The 17,500-nt window shown below is 43.0% G+C and overlaps 2 protein-coding genes across 2 annotated transcripts in view; both read left to right on the top strand.

The window, feature by feature from the left end:
* The window catches only part of LOC306930227 (proteinase-activated receptor 3-like), a 401,892-nt gene that overhangs the window by 351,654 nt on the left and 32,738 nt on the right, over positions 1-17,500 (top strand).
* LOC306930221 (glutamate receptor-interacting protein 2-like) overlaps positions 1-17,500 on the top strand; it is a gene marked incomplete at both ends in the record, with an annotated part of 161,491 nt that overhangs the window by 123,544 nt on the left and 20,447 nt on the right. The window contains 6 exon segments of the mRNA XM_079511055.1: positions 6,885-6,962; positions 10,367-10,502; positions 11,530-11,675; positions 13,664-13,750; positions 13,895-13,970; positions 16,175-16,320. Of these exon segments, the coding sequence (XP_079367181.1) occupies positions 6,885-6,962; positions 10,367-10,502; positions 11,530-11,675; positions 13,664-13,750; positions 13,895-13,970; positions 16,175-16,320 (669 nt within the window).

The raw sequence follows: 17,500 nt of genomic DNA, 5'->3' as shown, positions 1-17,500 counted from the left end.
GACGGACAGACAGACAGACAGACAGACAGACAGACAGTTTTGTCGCAGGATGCTTTGTATTCATAGTTCAGTGACATTGCATGTTGTTTCTATAGCAACCAGACACCGGCTGAGGTTAACAATCTGTGTGCAAAAGGCCATCACGTGCACGCACGCACGCACGCACGCACGCACGCACGCACGCACGCACGCACAAATGTGGACCTGCACTTTTCCCCACTATTGCTACTTTTGGAAAAGTTCTCGGTCATATTTTTAGGTGTTTTGAAAAGGTATACACTTCTAAAAAAAGTATGTTTTAAAGCAATGATTCTCAGCTTTTTGGGGGGCCAGCAGGTCCCAGTGCCGCAGCTTAGAGGAAAGATGGTGCAAATGTGCTATCTCTTGTTATACAGTATGTATATAATTAAAAGACCATATGGAACATGATTGATCATCACCGACATTGATTGAGCAGTTTTGATTGAGCAATTTTTAATTGGCAGGCTAAACATTTGCATTTTTGCAGCTTATAATGTAGGGCAGAGCTGGACTGGGGGTGGGGTAGACGACTATTGCAAGTTCAGCTATACAGTCATTTCCATTGTCATCACTCATCATCATTGTGTATTAAAGATGAGTAGAGCTAAACATTAACACGCACGCACAACACACACCTTTGCTTCATTTGTCACGTGGCGAGTCACACTGCATGTTATAGCTGAAGCATTATAGTATTAACCGTACACAAACTGTGAACACACAGGCAGTGTGCATCTGTGTGTGATCAAGAAGGGCAGAAAAGGAGGGGAAAAGGAAGTCAAAGAAAGAAGAGTGTTGAATGGTGAGAGAATTCAGAGGCGTGAGAGAGATAACAGGGAGAGGAAAAGACGATTGTGTGTATGTGTGTGTGTGCGTGTGTGCGTGCGTGCGTGCGTGCGTGCGTGCGTGCGTGCGTGCGTGCGTAAAGGTGAGGAATAGGTTCACATAGGATCAGGGAAGAGAAGGCGCGAGAAAGAAGGGATTTGCAGTAAAATGAAAGGATTTCATATGTGTTCGCAGATATATAGCACAGAGCAGTGCACGGCACGCACACACATATTTGTATTACAATACTTAGTATAGTAATAGTATATATACCCTGAAGCTGAAAATAGGAGAGCCACAAGCTCACTTAAGTATAAATAGCCTAAGTATGAATCAAGCATAGCTCCAACCCCAAAAACCTTATACTTGGCCAATCGTGCTCGCACAGAGCGCAGCTTGAAGCTGTATTTCGATAGATGAAAGTGGGCATGTTTTCCTTTGTGTGTGAAACAGACTGCAGCACTGCTCTGTTCCCTATGTGTGTGTTCACTCGTTATGTAATGCCAGGGGTGGTTAAAGGAACTAGGAGAGCGAGCACTGTACCTCAAAAGTACAATTTTGAGGTACTCGATCCTTTACACTGCCCCAGCGGCAAATTATTTGACATCTTTACGATTACTAGGTTTTCTACTACAGGCATCTAAATCGTATATTCCGTTCATCAGAGTTTTATTATAGAATGAGAATACAAGTGTGCTGCATTTTCTCCCTGCTCGGCGCGATTAAACACCATCGTAAAACATTAAGAGCAGGGAGATAGATATACAATAAAACCCCCAAGTGGAGCATAAATAACAGAGCCCACCGGTGGTGCTGGGGTGGTGGTGGGAGCAAACATCACATAACAACCAGGAACCAGATGCAGAGGAAGGCAGGAAGAGCATGCAGACTGGTGAGCTTAAGTAGTCAGCTGACTGCCACATCAGCGAATGACGTGAGGGACTTGCACACACTTATACACCCACATAGTAATGCAGCATGTTAACCCCTTGAGTATAGTATGCGCCATGAGCATGGCATGAACCCCTTCGAGTATGACTGCCTGAACTAACTCTGCAGGCTACGCATCATTTATTGCCATTTGAAGTGTTAAACACTGCTGTAGGGCCAATATGCCTTTCTACGGTAGTATATGCACATTGACAGGTGGGCGCTGGGCTAAAGACACACAAGTTTAGTTGGATGAGACCGTACACCATAGTGGTTACAAAAAAATACTTCTTTATATATTCGTCTGTCAGACGAATAAAGAAATAATTAAGTCTTTTTTGCTCACACTTTACTTGGGCTGTCTTGTTACTCACTGTTTGATGGTGCTGATTGATGATTTTTTATTCATTCAAACGGGTTGATTGTGGCAGAGATTGGACTAAAATTGCATGCCAAAAGTTTCAAATAAAAAAGGAGAAAAGCAAACTAAACAAGAACAGGCTCCAGACTTAAACTAAGGGTATACTATCAGAGTTATCTTGTTGTCAACAATATCTCCAAAATTCTGGAGATATTGACCTTTATGTAACACCTGCTTTTATAGTAACGTGCTGTTCTTGAACAGAAAGCTGAGCTAGGGATCGTTTTATGTCAGACATTGACAGGCAGATATAAAAATGAACACAAAAAATATCCTATACATACTATACAGTATACACCGAATGAAAGCCCTGAATGTCTACTTTTACGAGGAAATAAGTACACATTGATCCCATCTACCCTTCGTCGGTAATTGGCTTTGAATGAGCTACAGAATGAACAGGGACTGAGGGAACATATTGGGGCTACGTTAGTACAGTTAGTTTATTTTCGTCATCATCATCATCGGGCAGACGGGCAGATGAAACAATGCAAAGACGCGTCATTATTTATCCATCTATGTATGTGTCTGTCATTGTGTATCATTCCAACTCGGCTAGCCAAGTTCGACGAGGGACGATACAATGTTAGTTAGTTATGATGGTGCAGGCAGCGTCCATGGGAGCCGCCATGTTCCGACCGACCGACACTACACACAAAGACCCCCTCCCATCCTCCCCTCCTCCCATCCCCTGAAACAAACAGGGGAGGGGGGAGAAACAGGAGGTGGAGGCAAGCCGATTGGGTGTTATGCAGTTTGATTCTGTTGCCTGGAGTTGTATGTACGCTCGTACAGAGCATGGGCCATTACGGTTACAGAGACTATTCTACACAAAGCGCCCCTCCCGTCCTGTTTTCAGGACGCGTGACCGTTGTGTTGTGGGATGAATCGGGGCTGCTTGATCTATTGTCCGGATGGGTAGAAAGGCGATTGAAAGTAATCAATAAAAAATGCGTTAAACGTAAATCTCCGTGTCCCACATCAGACCGTTGGGATTTGAACCATGTAGAAAACCGTGTCCCGCATTCGGGGTGTTAAAGATGCTATTATACAGCTTGGATACAAATGTAAACTGCTTGTGTTCATATTTGGAAGCCTCTGTAATGTCCATAAATCAGTTGTGAGAGGCCTGCAGATTGCAGGTATGCCCAAGCCAAGATCTAAGCCTAAGGCATTCTATTCAGTGTCTGTGATTATTGGCAGTCACCATATTTGGAGGAGGCGATGCCCACGTGCCCGTGATCTGTATCCTGAAATACTTGTTTCAGTTTGTGCATCTACTACTGTTTGCGGGAATGCAAATAAATATGTTATTATTATTATTATTTTTTATTAAGGTGATTGTCACTTTGTAAAGCTGGTACATATATTATACAGTATACCTTATGTTTTTATACATAAATGACAACAACAATGACAAGCTGTAGATGTACTGTAGCTGTAGGTGATAAAGATGTTAAATGTGTGTGTGAGTGTGTGTGTGTGTGCGTGCGTGCGTGCGTGTGTGCGTGTGTCTTACATTATGTAGACTTGTCTTTTCTTTTTTTAATCTTATGCCCTCTCCTTCAACATAATGCAGATCTGATCATGAACAGCTTTCTCCGCTCAGCTGTGCACTTATGCATGGTTTCCAGAACAATGGGCTATTGAGCCCATGTCATTTTCATTTTAGGACTTTGAATAGCAGACAGGTGTCTCACCTCACAAAGTGCTTCCAGAGATTGCATGGCCTTGATTGAGCAATTTGACATGGCACACGTCACGTAATTCTATGAATGTTGTATGGAACAGTGTAACAACCTGATTGGTCACTTTTGACCGGGAACACAGAAGGTCTAACAAAGTAGAATAAACCTGCTTCATGCTTCTTGCATGAAGGGATGCAATTTCTGTACGGATTTGGGTTCATCAGCCATATAAAAAAAAAAAAACGTTTTTGGGAAACGGCTGCAATTGCAGTGATAAGACCCATACTGTAAGTATCTTTCAGTCCTTTATCCAAAGAAGCACTCACACATTGTTAATGTTGGCAATACTTTAAAGGTGGTGATGGCGCCAATGTAATGCTGCACATTAAGCAGATCATCTGGGGAGTGCATGGGGAGTCTGGGGACCCCCCCAAAAAACCATTTAGACACAAAGTTTGAGAATCACCGGAAAGGAGAAAGGTGCAGGAATTTATTTTGTGTGCAGTACGTGAGTAAATGTGCTTAGGGTACTTTCCAACACTGCTTGCACGCAGGGATGATAATGACTGTCAGAATGTCTTCTAAGGGCTTTCTGTCTTCAGGGAAGTGTTTTGTTACAAGCTGCTGCATAATAAATTTATATCATGAATTTATTCTATAATTGCTGTGCCTGTCAGCGGCACGATCTAGAACAGTGGTCCTCAAACTCTTTAGCTTGAGACCCAAAAGAGAATAACTACTAAGAGACCCAAACTACTGAAAATACATAGCCAATCTACAAGCTCACAATTCTATAGCATGTAGATCGGCTATTTCAGTAATACATCTTGCATTTGTTTTAGTTTTTTTTACAATTTCGAATTTTAGGGAGTCTTCAAAATTGTTTCACGTACCCTCTGTAGTACCCCAACGTAACCCTAGAGGGAAGACGTAACACTGCATTAGCGAGTCAGACACACAGACTGTCTGAAAATGTGATGTTTGTAAAACAGCTGCTGTCAAACTTTGTGGCACACCGACACAGGGGCTAGGCTATGTCTTCTGCGTAATTATATATTTTTTATTTAACCTTTATTTAACCAGTAAAAACACATTGAGACTGAGTCTCTTTTGCAAGTGGGAACTCATGGCCAAGAGGCAGAAACAAAATTACACTTCAAAGATCGTGCATGTCAAATTAATAATTATACAACAGCCAATAATAAATCCATGACAATACCTCCAGAAACCTATACAATACTCCAAAATGGTACACTTTTCACCATGTTAATGATTTTTCAGACCTCCAGACATTCCTAGACCTCCAGTTCTAGGAAACACAGAATGGGGGGACGTTTTATTATTTCCACACAACAGCTCTAAGGTATATTAATGATATAGTAAAATGTTGAAAATGAGTGGAATTCCCCTTCGTACGTAAAAGGAAGGACGTAAACGTGCGTCCATCCCATGCGCAGGCAGCCGACCTAACGACTTATGACAAGATTTTAGAGCAGAATGTATTCCCTAACTACATAATATACACCTGTGTTGTTGTCTGTCTCACACACAACAACAACCCCCAACACACTTTCTCTGAAACACACGCACAGGAGACCCCAGAGATATTAGACTTTGCCGAGAACCAAAGTAATGAAAATAGCACATCTACAAGCGCACAACACGTCGCTTCGTGCCACATTATGAGCTTGTAGTTCTGCTATTTTCACTACTTCTTAATTATTATAATTTTTTAATTTTTTATTTGTTAGATTTGTTTGTTTTAAAATTCATAACATTATTTTACATTTCTTTTATTTAAAGCAAAAATATATATTTGTTTTACTCGAGTCAAGGCCCATCAAAATGTACCGTGACCCACAAATATGTCCCGAGTCGCCTATCTAAGATGTATCTATATGGGGTTTTCACTTTTCAGTAGAAAGAAATCACACCAGTGTGAACTGAGTGGTGCAACTCCGTGCGGGGACCCCCTCTCACTCACTCTCTCCTCTCTCCTCTCTCCCTCCTCTCTCTCCTCTCTCTCTAGCACAACAGCGCCACTTTTGCACCTCTCTCTCTCAGCGCCACTTTTGCACCTCTCTCTCTCTCTCTCCTGCACGCTCCACATTGTAATTAGCAGGCAACAGTGCAACACTATCTCTCTCTCAGTTTCTAGCACAACAGCGCCACTTTTGCACCTATTGATACCCTAAACATAGGGACATACAGACATAGGGACATTGCTGTTCCTTGGAGCGGCTGCACCACTCTATATATGTCTGTGACCTATAGGGGTATAGCGTGAGTGACGTCAGGACTTCGGTACTCTTGGTTTGTCTGACACTGTTTGACAAAGTAGGACATTAATTTATTAAAAGCATTTTTCATAAATCCAGAATGTGCATGCGGGTGGTTCGAGTGGTTAAGGCACTTGGGGAGCAAGTAGTACCGCAACCTCAGATGATGAATAAATAATGTTAGTGCTAACTTCTCTCTGAAGTCCTTTCATCAGAGTGTAGAAACTAGAGCAGCTCCCTCCCTCTCTCCCCTCAGACCGTCAACAATAAACCACAACCCTCATTTCACTGTCACCACTGTTGTTAAGCTGACGTGTGCATTCAGAGGGGATAATACACACCCACACGTGTGTACACATACACAAACAATGGGATGAAATACCGCAGCATGATACGTTGCAAATGCATATAAATACTTTTACAGTCAGACCCAAGATAGCACATTTAATATTTACTGTTGTACCGTTGTACTGTAACTTTACTGTTGTAAAGTTTTAGGTCACTCTTTTCCAGAGCTGATTACATGCACACCAGTCCTATTTTCAAAAATAGCACCCTGTTATGGATGAATGCTTGTTTTAGGTCTGATTGCCTGGAAGTGTCGCATAGTGTCGCTATAGGACTGCTTTTCAACATAGGAAGAATTATTTCATCACATACAGGGCTCAGGAAATACTGCTGCTAAACTGTGACATGTCTGTCTGTCTGTCTGTCTTGCAGATGATGGACCATACGGAAAAACAAAGGACCTGTCAGGACCCGACCACAACCAGTCCTCTAGGAGGCTCAGTATACCTGGTATGTACCACTCTCACTTTAGTTATGTACCTACCCATAGTACCACTCTCACTTTAGTTATCTACCTACCCATAGTACCACTCTCACTAGCTAGGTACCTACCCATAGTACCCAGCCTGCTGCGGATACCTTTGAGGCACGCATCAAAAATGAAACTCTTGCTGAAATGAGTAAAATACTTAGGAATAATCTTGGATAAAAACTTAAAATTTGAAAAACAGGTAAAGCATATATGCAAGAAGGTTAAACCAAATCTAAATTGTTTTCGTCATATTAGAAGGGACTTATCAGCTAAAACTGCACAACTGTACATGCATGCTATGATTTTCTCACACATAAACTGGGTGTTTTTTTAAACTATAGTGTCATTGTATTTTCTAGAAAAGTCTCTCTGTGGACAAGTGGTGAAAACTAGCACATGTGCTAACACACTGTAAACGATGCATCTACTATTTGTACAACTGTGCAATGAGCAATGTAATTGTTATGTCCATATCAAATAAACAAACATAAACATACACATAAACATACCTGGTATGTACCACTCTCACTAGCTAGGTAGGTACCTACCCATATAGTACACACCACCACCCTCCCTTCCTTCCTTCCTTGATCCATCCATTGCAGCATATACAGAATATGTATCCATACAGTACGTCCATCCAGCCGTCCATCCATACATACAGGTACATCTGCACGTCTGTAAATTCGTACTACATCAACATGTCCATCTCAATCTCTATCTCTATCACTCATCCTTGGGTGGTTGATGTTGTCAAACCCATGGTTGATGTTCCCCCCCATGGTTCCGACCCACAGTTTTGAGAACCATTGCTTTATGGAATGCTTTAAGGATATGTGCTTCTCTGTAATGGTTGGGGCTAGTAATTTCTGTGTTGGCATTTGTTATTTTCTGCTGGATCGAGTAACTTGCCTTTAGTTTATTCCCTACTGCCTGCCATGCAGCAGATGTGTCGGTAGCCTATTCACGTGTGAGCATTTTGCTGGTGGCTGTGTTCACAAGGTGAATTAATAGAGTCTCTTATCGGGAGCCAATTACAGTGACAGGTTGTGGGCTCATGCTCAAGGGCTCTTCGGCACAACATCAGTAACACACACGCGGGCACAGGAACCCCAATGGGTCCTTGAGGGGGTTCCAGGGGGTCCCGGCAGAATTTGAAATATATTGTTGTAAGGCCAATTTTCCTTGTCCTGACAAGACATTAAAAAAGCTCTGTGGATATGCTCGTTGCATCCTTGTGCCAATGCTGACTGGGTTTCCAAGCTTTTTGGATCTTGTTTTCCATTATCATCTCGTGAACAACATACTGTATAGGAATCTTGTGGGATCAACTTAACACATTATGGGCCCTATTTTCGCCGGTGCCTCACCCCTTATCCCTAAAATTCTTTGCCTTTTTTACTATTTAAAAAAAAACATTTTAAAATACTACAAATAGCCGATCTACATCGACACGTGAGCTCGTCTATTTGAACTATTTAAAAATGTTGTTCAGAATAAAAGGCAAAGAAGTTTAGGTGTGTGTGAGTGTGTGAGTGTGTGTGTGCGTGTGTGCGTGCGTGCGTGCGTGCGTGCGTGCGTGCGTGCGTGCGAGCGTGCGTGTGTATAGGTCACAGATTGAATCACCTCAGACACAGGCATGGATTAATGAGGTCATAGTGAGGTCACACATTCAATTTCCGCTGTTTGAGACAGTTTGCGTCACAGACTCACACTGTCTACTGTGACGGAAAGGAAGTCCGACTTTTGAGAAGCTGTTGTAGACGTAGTTCGCCATGCAGGGAAATGGATCACGTAACGGATTGCATAGGCATATCGTTGCTGTCAGCCATGTTCATTTCGACAGCAAGTTCTGATTTATTTTAGTCAGTGTTTTAGTCGACTAAATATCACAAGATTTTAGTTACAAAAAAATAGTTGATTTTGTCAACTTTTTTTTTTTTTTGATAGGCCTTGATGGCGTCGTAATGGAGTGCAACACTGAGTGCAACCAAACATGAAATTACTTGTCTTTTAGTACACTGGATCTGTCCTCCACTAGTCCCCCCGGGCCCCCCCTTTGTTTGTTTGTTTTTATTTCGTTTTTTCAGTGAAAAAAGGTAGTCGACAAACATTTTTTGTCATATAGTTAACAGAAATTAACACTGCTGTCGGGTACAAACCTTGTATCTCCTTATTTCAAATGTTTATGTTTTACTTTGTAAATCAATGCCCTATACTATACTTAATCCCATTGATGATGAAATGAATACATGGAAACAAGTCCCCAGGAGTTTTTTTTGTTATCCATTGAGCCTATACGTATTTGTCTTCCTGTACCTACGTGCTGTTTACATTTCTGACTAATAAAGTGTTCAATCAATCAATCAGTCATACAAGAGTGTCACACAAAAATAGTAAATGGTAAATTTATAACCAAATCGCTTTACATAGATGTAATGTGCATTACATTCACCCATTCACATTCACACACCAATGGCAGAGGAAACCCCTTCCGCCGCTGTGAAAATAGCCAATCTACGATCTTATTGTGACGTATTGTGAGCTTGTATTGTGAGCTATTTTCACTATGTTAATGACGATATGCAATTCACTTTTAGATCAGACAGAGGACTACTCTGATGTTATCTGGCTGCAATGAAGTGTATGATTCAACATTCCATGGTTTATATATTTTTATTTTTTAATGTTTTAAAATGTTGTAGTATAAATATATCGCAACAATTCTATAATTATATCGCAAAAGAATCACAATGTAAATCGAATCGGCACCTAGAGGAGGTAAGTGAATCATCCCACCCCTATTTCACAACATCCAGCCCCATATCCCATCCATGAGGATGTTGGAAGATTGATTGATTGATTGATTGATTGATTGATTGATTGATTGATTGATTGATTGATTGACTGACAATAAAGTGGGTTAGATACTATGGCCTTTTGGACACAAAGGGTTAAAGTACACCACAGGTTTGCAGACCGTAGATGCTGGGAATTTGCAAAACATTACGTTTTGTCGACGAAACCAATGTTTGCGAGGACAGACAGTATAGACACTGGGAGTTATTATTATTATTTTTAAACGTGCAAATGAATATAATTGCATAGAACATAGTTTTTGTCTTCTTTTCAGAGACAGGGACTATGTTTGTGAAACATAAGGTTTTGTCGTCGAAGCCTATGTTTGCAGGGGCAGGAGGCGCCGGAAGTTTGCAGGTACGCCTACCCAGGTTGGGAAACTCTAACCTCTCAACTCTGTGTGTGTGTGTGTGTGTGTGTGTGTGTGTGTGTGTGTGTGTGTGTGTGTGTGTGTGTGTGTGTGTGTGTGTGCGCGCGTGTGCGTGTGTGTGAGCGTGTGTGCGTGTTATATTGTTGTGGTCAGAAGCAGTGCGTGGGGTGACCATGGTGGAGCTGGTGAAGAAGGAAGGCTCCACGTTGGGGCTGACCATCTCTGGAGGAACCGACAAGGACGGCAAACCACGGGTCTCCAACCTGCGCGCTGGAGGGCTCGCTGCTAGGTGAGAAACAACACAAACATCTGGACCTAATGGCTAGGGGCAAAAGAGCCCGCAACATTTTGGATGGAGGACAACCACTTTGCAGCATAATGTATTTAAAAGATAAAGATAAAGAAAACTTTATTGTCCATTAAATTGACATAAAATGGAAATTCGTCTTTGACACACCGGCAGTCAGTTACAACAATAAAACATTAAAAAAATACACAGGTGCATTAAAATACTATATAAAATGCATTCACATTAACACAGCAACAGTGATCATGAGCAGTGGGGATTAGACTATTTAAACATTTTTTTATTTAAAATGTCCACAGCAGTTGGCACAAACAAAGTTTTGTAACCCTTCTTTTTAGCTAATTTTGCCCTAAGCCTCCTGCCCGATGGCAACAAGTCAAATTCAGAGTGAAGAGGATGGGTAGATTTTATTTACAGAATCAGAGAAATTAAGGCAATGTTTACATAATTGGATTGAATAAACGAAAAGAAAAGTCAATAATGGAACTTGAAAATACACTCACATGCACAGCGATGTGCAGAGAATGTTAACAGGGGCAGTTTTGGCCAGACATTTCGAAAATGGTACTTTAAGCCAGAAATACATTTTTACATTTTGTTGCCTCGACAATAGCCGTGTTTTACAGATTTGCTGTTTTCGGTGCATGTCTAACACCTGCGATTAGATCCCGGGACTCCCACAAACATGGAAAGCCAACATCTTAACCTCTAGACTAAAATGGAATTCCCTATAGAGATATCAGGCTGAGGTTGTGATCCACTCTGCTACACTCACCCACCTTTTGACCTCCTCCCGCGGGGAGACATGTTCCATGTCTCGGCCGTTACGTCTCCCGCATGGAAAGCCAACATCTTAACCGCTAGACCAAATGGATTTTCCTATAGGCCCGGGGAGATTAGACTTTTAGGCCATCGGGCTGAGGTTGTGAGCCACGTACTCTGCAACACATGGCTCAACAAAGTTTTGTAATGACGGAGCTGCACACTAATGTTAGTCTTCCCTCCACAGGAGTGACCAGCTAAATGTAGGGGATTACATCAAGTCAGTGAACGGCATCAACCTGACCAAACTGCGTCATGAAGAGATCATCAGTTTACTGAAGAATGTTGGAGAGCGAGTCCTGCTGGAGGTGGAGTATGAGCTGCCCTCTACAGGTACGTAACGGTATTACCACATGTATGATTTCAAATCAATATCACCATTATTTCAAAATCCCCAAACACCCAATCTTCCGCCGTAGTCTGAAGAATAACCTCACTTTAGCCTGTATAGAGCGTACCAAAATCTCCTTGAGGGGGCGTCAACATATGTGTCACGTGGTAGCGGCCGCCATACTTGTTGGCTTGTCTGGTTGTTTACATTGAGCGACTATGCGGTGTGCTTGTATACGTTCTTTTTTTAAACTGACCTCACAATGGTGCAGACTTGCTCAGTAAATAAGTGGCACAGCAGGTCACGTCGAAGGAATGAGCCAGAAAACGGAATTAGATTTCAGCTTTCCAGCATGGAGACAGCATCAAGGAACCCAGATTGACGAGTTTACAAAAAGACGTAGAATGGCTTGGATCTCGGCTGTACAGCGCACGGGTCCAGAGACATAACGTTCAACAAAGTATCTAAGCACAGCCGTGTTTGTTCACAACATTTTCCTTGTAAGGTATTTGCGCCCGACGTTCTTTCTATCCATCCTGGTGTTGGTTCACTATGTTGTCGCCAAGAACAAGCTCAATATTTACACAAACATACCACCGTCACTCTATTCTGAGTGATGTGGGCTAGAGTTTAAAGCCAACAAGAACGCTTTTCAGACACCGCCCCCCTCTTGGTGACGTACACGTTTTTACACCCTATATAGCACTTTCCATAGCACTTGCCGTAGCACTTGCTCTATAGCAAAGGCTAAAAACGTCATTTAGATAGCATGTTATGAAGACAGATGCCAGGTTTATTGACCTGGCATCTTATAACATATGACCTGGCGTTGTAACCAACGCCTCTACCTACTACGCAAGCTCAACTCCTTTAGAGTGAGAAAGCATATTATGGAAACAGTCTATACCTGATAGAGGGAATCTTGACTTTTAACATGGCAATCTTAATATAAAAGGAAGAAGCAAGCAGCAGCGAATAGTGAACCTAGCCTCAAAAATCATTGGGAAGAGACAGAAACAAGTTGTATCTACAAGATACAAGTACTTGTGAAAAAAGCTGTCAAGATAGAAAAATGGCCCCTCTCATCCACTCTGCAGGGAGCTTCGAACAACTTCCCTCTGGTAGACGGTATACAAAGTACCAAAAGCATAACATCTTTCAAAGATTCCTTCATTCCTAATGCCATTAAGGCACTACATGATACTATGTCTCATTTTTTGAGTGGTGTAAACCACTCCTACAACTGGCTTTTTTGAGTGGTGTAAACCACTCCTACAACTGGCTTTTGTGTGCAGAAAAAAATGACCATGGTTGCTATGTTCAAAATAATTTCTGACGTAATTAAATCACACCCGGGTGAACTGGATGACCGTAGCAACCGTGGTCATTTTCTCTGCACAGAAATAGCCAGTTGTGAAATCACATCCAGGTGTGATTTCATTACGTCAGATCAGAGCTGATCAGGCTATATAATACCTTACCTTATTTCATTACGTCAGACATTACGTCAGACCACAGCTGATCATGCTATATAAAACCTTACACCACTCAGTTCACACGGGTGTGATTTTTAATGTATTTGTCACTGTTTTTGCCATGAAGACGGTGTTGTTGCTGTTGTTGCTGTTGTTAGTGTGTTGTTGTTACTGTTGTTATGAGACCGAAGACAATTTTCCACATTGTGGACAATAAATGAAACTAACTAACTAACTAACTAACTAACTAACTAACTAACTAACTAACTAACTAACTAACTAACTAACTAACTAACTAACTAACTAACTAACTAACTAACTAACTACTGATATCCTTGCTTACTGTAAATCGCTCTGGATTAAGAGCGTCTAGCTGCTAAATTCAAAATTGTATTCACAATACTGTGAAGACGAATATCCTTCGGGACAATAAAGAATATTATTATAACCATTCCATTTACAACACTTTTCTTTCTTTCTTTCCCTCCCCCTCTCCCCCCCTCTCTCTTCTCCAGCATCAGACAGTACCTCAGGGGTTATATCAAAGACAATCGACATCTGTTTGCACAAAGAGGGAAACAGTTTCGGGTTTGTACTGAGAGGTAAAACACAGTCTGCCTGCGCAGTGACTTTCATTTTTAAATGTGACTTAAATGGGAGGCTTTTATTTTTAAATGTTTGACCTAAATGAGCGGCTTTTATTTTGAAATTTGACAATTTGCGCGTGTCATCTGTCTGTCATGCAGGTGGTTCCCATGATGACTGGCACAAGTCCCGCCCCCTAGTGGTCACCTATGTGCGGCCAGGTGGGCCCGCGGACAGGTAACACACACACACACACACACACACACACACACACACACACACACACACACACACACACACACACACACACACACACACACACACACACACACACACACACACACACGCAAACGTCAAAGTCATCCTTGGCATACATTTTGTCCATTTGAAAATAGCCGATCTACAAGCTCACAATGTGTTGCGATTCAACCTATTATGAGCTTGTAGATCTGAATATGTGTATACATTTTACACATTTGATTGAAAACCTGTGAAATGGGACATTCTGCATCTACTTTTATTCAAGTAAATTTTGAATTCCGGACTTTTACTTGTAAGAGAGTATATTTCTACATTGCAGTATTGATACTCTTACCTAAGTAAAACATTTGAGTAGATCTTCCGCCAGTGCTTCTCAGCATGGAACTGCAGCGCGGGCTAATGACGGTGATTTGGTGTGACACGCTGTAGGCACAACGTGGGTGACATATGAGTCATATGCCCCGTTCCTAATTCTCTCCATGTGCATCTCTGTCAACCACTGAACTCGCTGAACTCTGAGAATCTGCACTTTTCAAAACGAAGAGAAGAACGCCTCTCTCGGTCCTCCTCAGACACGGCGACATGGCGAGACCCGCTAATGAGCGGTGAGCTTTATCCCCCGTTGCTCAGACAGAAGATTTCAGGCTAGTAGCGCCGACTGGTATATACGCTACTGCTGCAGGCTTCTCTCACATAGCGCCGACTGGTATGCTATTGCTGCAGGCTTCTCTCACATCCAACTAACTAGTAGAACAGACTGGTATATATGCTACTGCTGCATGCTTCAGGCTAGTAGCACAGACTGCATGGTATATACGCTACTGCTGCAGGCTTCTCTCACATCTAACTAACTAGAGCTCTGTGGGGCGTCATGAAGTCTAATAAAATGATCCAAATGGTTTAAAAATGTTGTGCGTTTGTTGTAAGCAGGGAAGGAACTTCACAGCCCTTTTATTGTTGCCCCTTTGTTCCTCTAAAAAATGGATGCCTCATGACCGCAGTGGGCGTGATGCCCTGCAGTGCTGCTCACCCGTATAAGAAAACCCTGGCAGTACATCGCTCCCACCCTCAAACACCTCCACTGCCCCACCTCAACTGCCCCACCTCCACTGCCCCACCTCAACTGCCCCACCTCCACTGCCCCACCTCAACTGCCCCACCTCAACTGCCCCACCTCAACTGCCCCACCTCCACTGCCCCACCTCAACTGCCCCACCTCAACTGCCCCACCTCAACTGCCCCACCTCCACTGCCCCACCTCAACTGCCCCACCTCAACTGCCCCACCTCCACTGCCCCACCTCCACTGCCCCACCTCAACTGCCCCACCTCAACTGCCCCACCTCCACTGCCCCACCTCCACTGCCCCACCTCCACAGCCCCACCTCAACTGCCCCACCTCCACTGCCCCACCTCAACTGCCCCACCTCAACTGCCCCACCTCCACTGCCCCAGCACCTGATCTCACCGTTTTCTCAACAGCGCTATTTCCTTTCCAGTGCGGTTTATAGGCTGGGACTAGCTGTCTGTGGTTGAGATTCTAATTGGCGTCAAGTGAAACATCGCTGTGCATATAAACAATAGTAGTTTAGATTTTGAAGCTGCTACAGTATGAATTGCATGCAAAATAAATGGCTGTCTAAAACGCCCCCAAAAAAGCTGCAGCAACTAAAGACACTAGTATGGCAGGGTATTGGGTTAATAAAATAATCAACTGGTCCACTTCCCTAACCATCCTCACAAAATAGTGTACACCACTGTTTTGGAAGGAAGGAAGTAAGGAAGGAAGGAAGGAAGGAACCAAGGAACCAAGGAAGGAACCAAGGAAGGAACCAAGGAAGGAAAGAAAGGGTGAGAGAGGAGGGAGCTAAATAGAGTAGAGGGGCACTTGAGGCATAAAGCGAGATGTGATTGGATACATTTTAGTGAATTCAGAGGGGTACACACACACACACACACACACACACACACACACACACACACACACACACACACACACACACACACACACACACACACACACAGACACAGACACACAGAGGCAATTTTCTGCTGTGGAATGGAAGGGTTCCAGTTTGTCACATTGATCTCGACCTGCTAGAAAATTGGTTGTGTGTGTGTGTGTGTGTGTGTGTGTGTGTGTGTGTGTGTGTGTGTGTGTGTGTGTGTTTGTGCGTGCAGGGAGGGAACTCTGCGCTCAGGGGATCGTGTGTTAAGCGTGGATGGAGTTCCTCTGCACACAGTGAACCACAGTGAAGCTCTGAGCCTGCTGACGCACTGCGGATCTGAAGCTCTGTTCACCATCGAATACGATGTCACTGTCCCTGGTGAGAGAACACACGCACGCACGCACAGCCACAGCATAATGCACAGCTTTATACACTGTCCCTGGTGAGAGAACACACACATACACGCACACACGCACAGCCACAGCTTAATGCACAGCTTTATACACTGTCCCTGGTGAGAGAACACACACACACGCACACACGCACAGCCACAGCTTAATGGACGGCTTCATATTAGAAGACCCTATCTATCGCTGAAAGAGCGCCGCAATAATGGCTGCTGAAGAAGCGGTAAAATGTGCCGAAATGTGAAAGTGAAGTGAAAAATGTTCCGCAGCACTTACAGTATATGGCCCTTGGATGGCGCCCACACATCTGTGACTGTATTCTCGGCTGAGGGAAGTAGGGGTGCTGGGGGGGGGGGTCCTCCCCCCAGGCACAGCCCCCCCTCAGACAGGAGGGGGAAAATAATAATAATAATTATATGTAGGCTGTATATTTTGATAATCGGCGCCTTGCCCTACATACACTGTGTGTAATATGCATTTTCCCCCCCTAATGGGTTTCTGTGCCATTGCCTGCGTAGCGATTCTGCATTCATATGTTCAACAGATAAATAATAATAAATATAAATAATAAATATGCTGTATCACAGTATCGGCGCCTTATCCTGGTTAATTGCCTGTGTTCATAATTGCTTGTGGAGAGGGAAAGTAAAAGCCACTTTTCCACGTGAAAATGCCCTGCTCATGTCAGACCCCAGAACAGTGTTTGGGCTTGTGGCCCCCGGGGCCTCTAGTCAATTTTAATGTAGATTTATTTTCCTTCTGGACAGTCGATTCACAAAGCTCTGATTATATGTCACATTTTCTGCATGAGCCATTTAGTTCACAAGGACACAATAATGAATAATAAACTTTGTTTATATTTTATTTATTTCCAAACACATGGCCCTATTTTCAGGGCGCAATTTAACACCTGGCTCTATGAATTGCACCACGGTGTCCCAGTGCTATTTTTTGGTATTTTACACCAAGCGTAACGCTGACGCTAGATGCTAAATTCCCTGGATTATGCATAGGTGTGGTTTGGGCGTTACATTAATCAAACCAATCACAGTGTTGACTCCCATTACCTGTAAAGGAGAATTCCGGACTAGCCACTTTCTTACCGTAATCTGATTATATCTAACGAGTGGTAGGGCCGGGGGAAAAAATCG

The sequence above is a fragment of the Electrona antarctica genome, assembly GCF_951216825.1.
Source record: "Electrona antarctica genome assembly, chromosome: 9".
In the NCBI taxonomy this organism is placed as follows: Eukaryota; Metazoa; Chordata; class Actinopteri; order Myctophiformes; family Myctophidae; genus Electrona; species Electrona antarctica.
The sequence above is the reverse complement of the archived record's forward strand: the minus strand, read 5'-3'. Positions and strand labels throughout refer to the sequence as shown.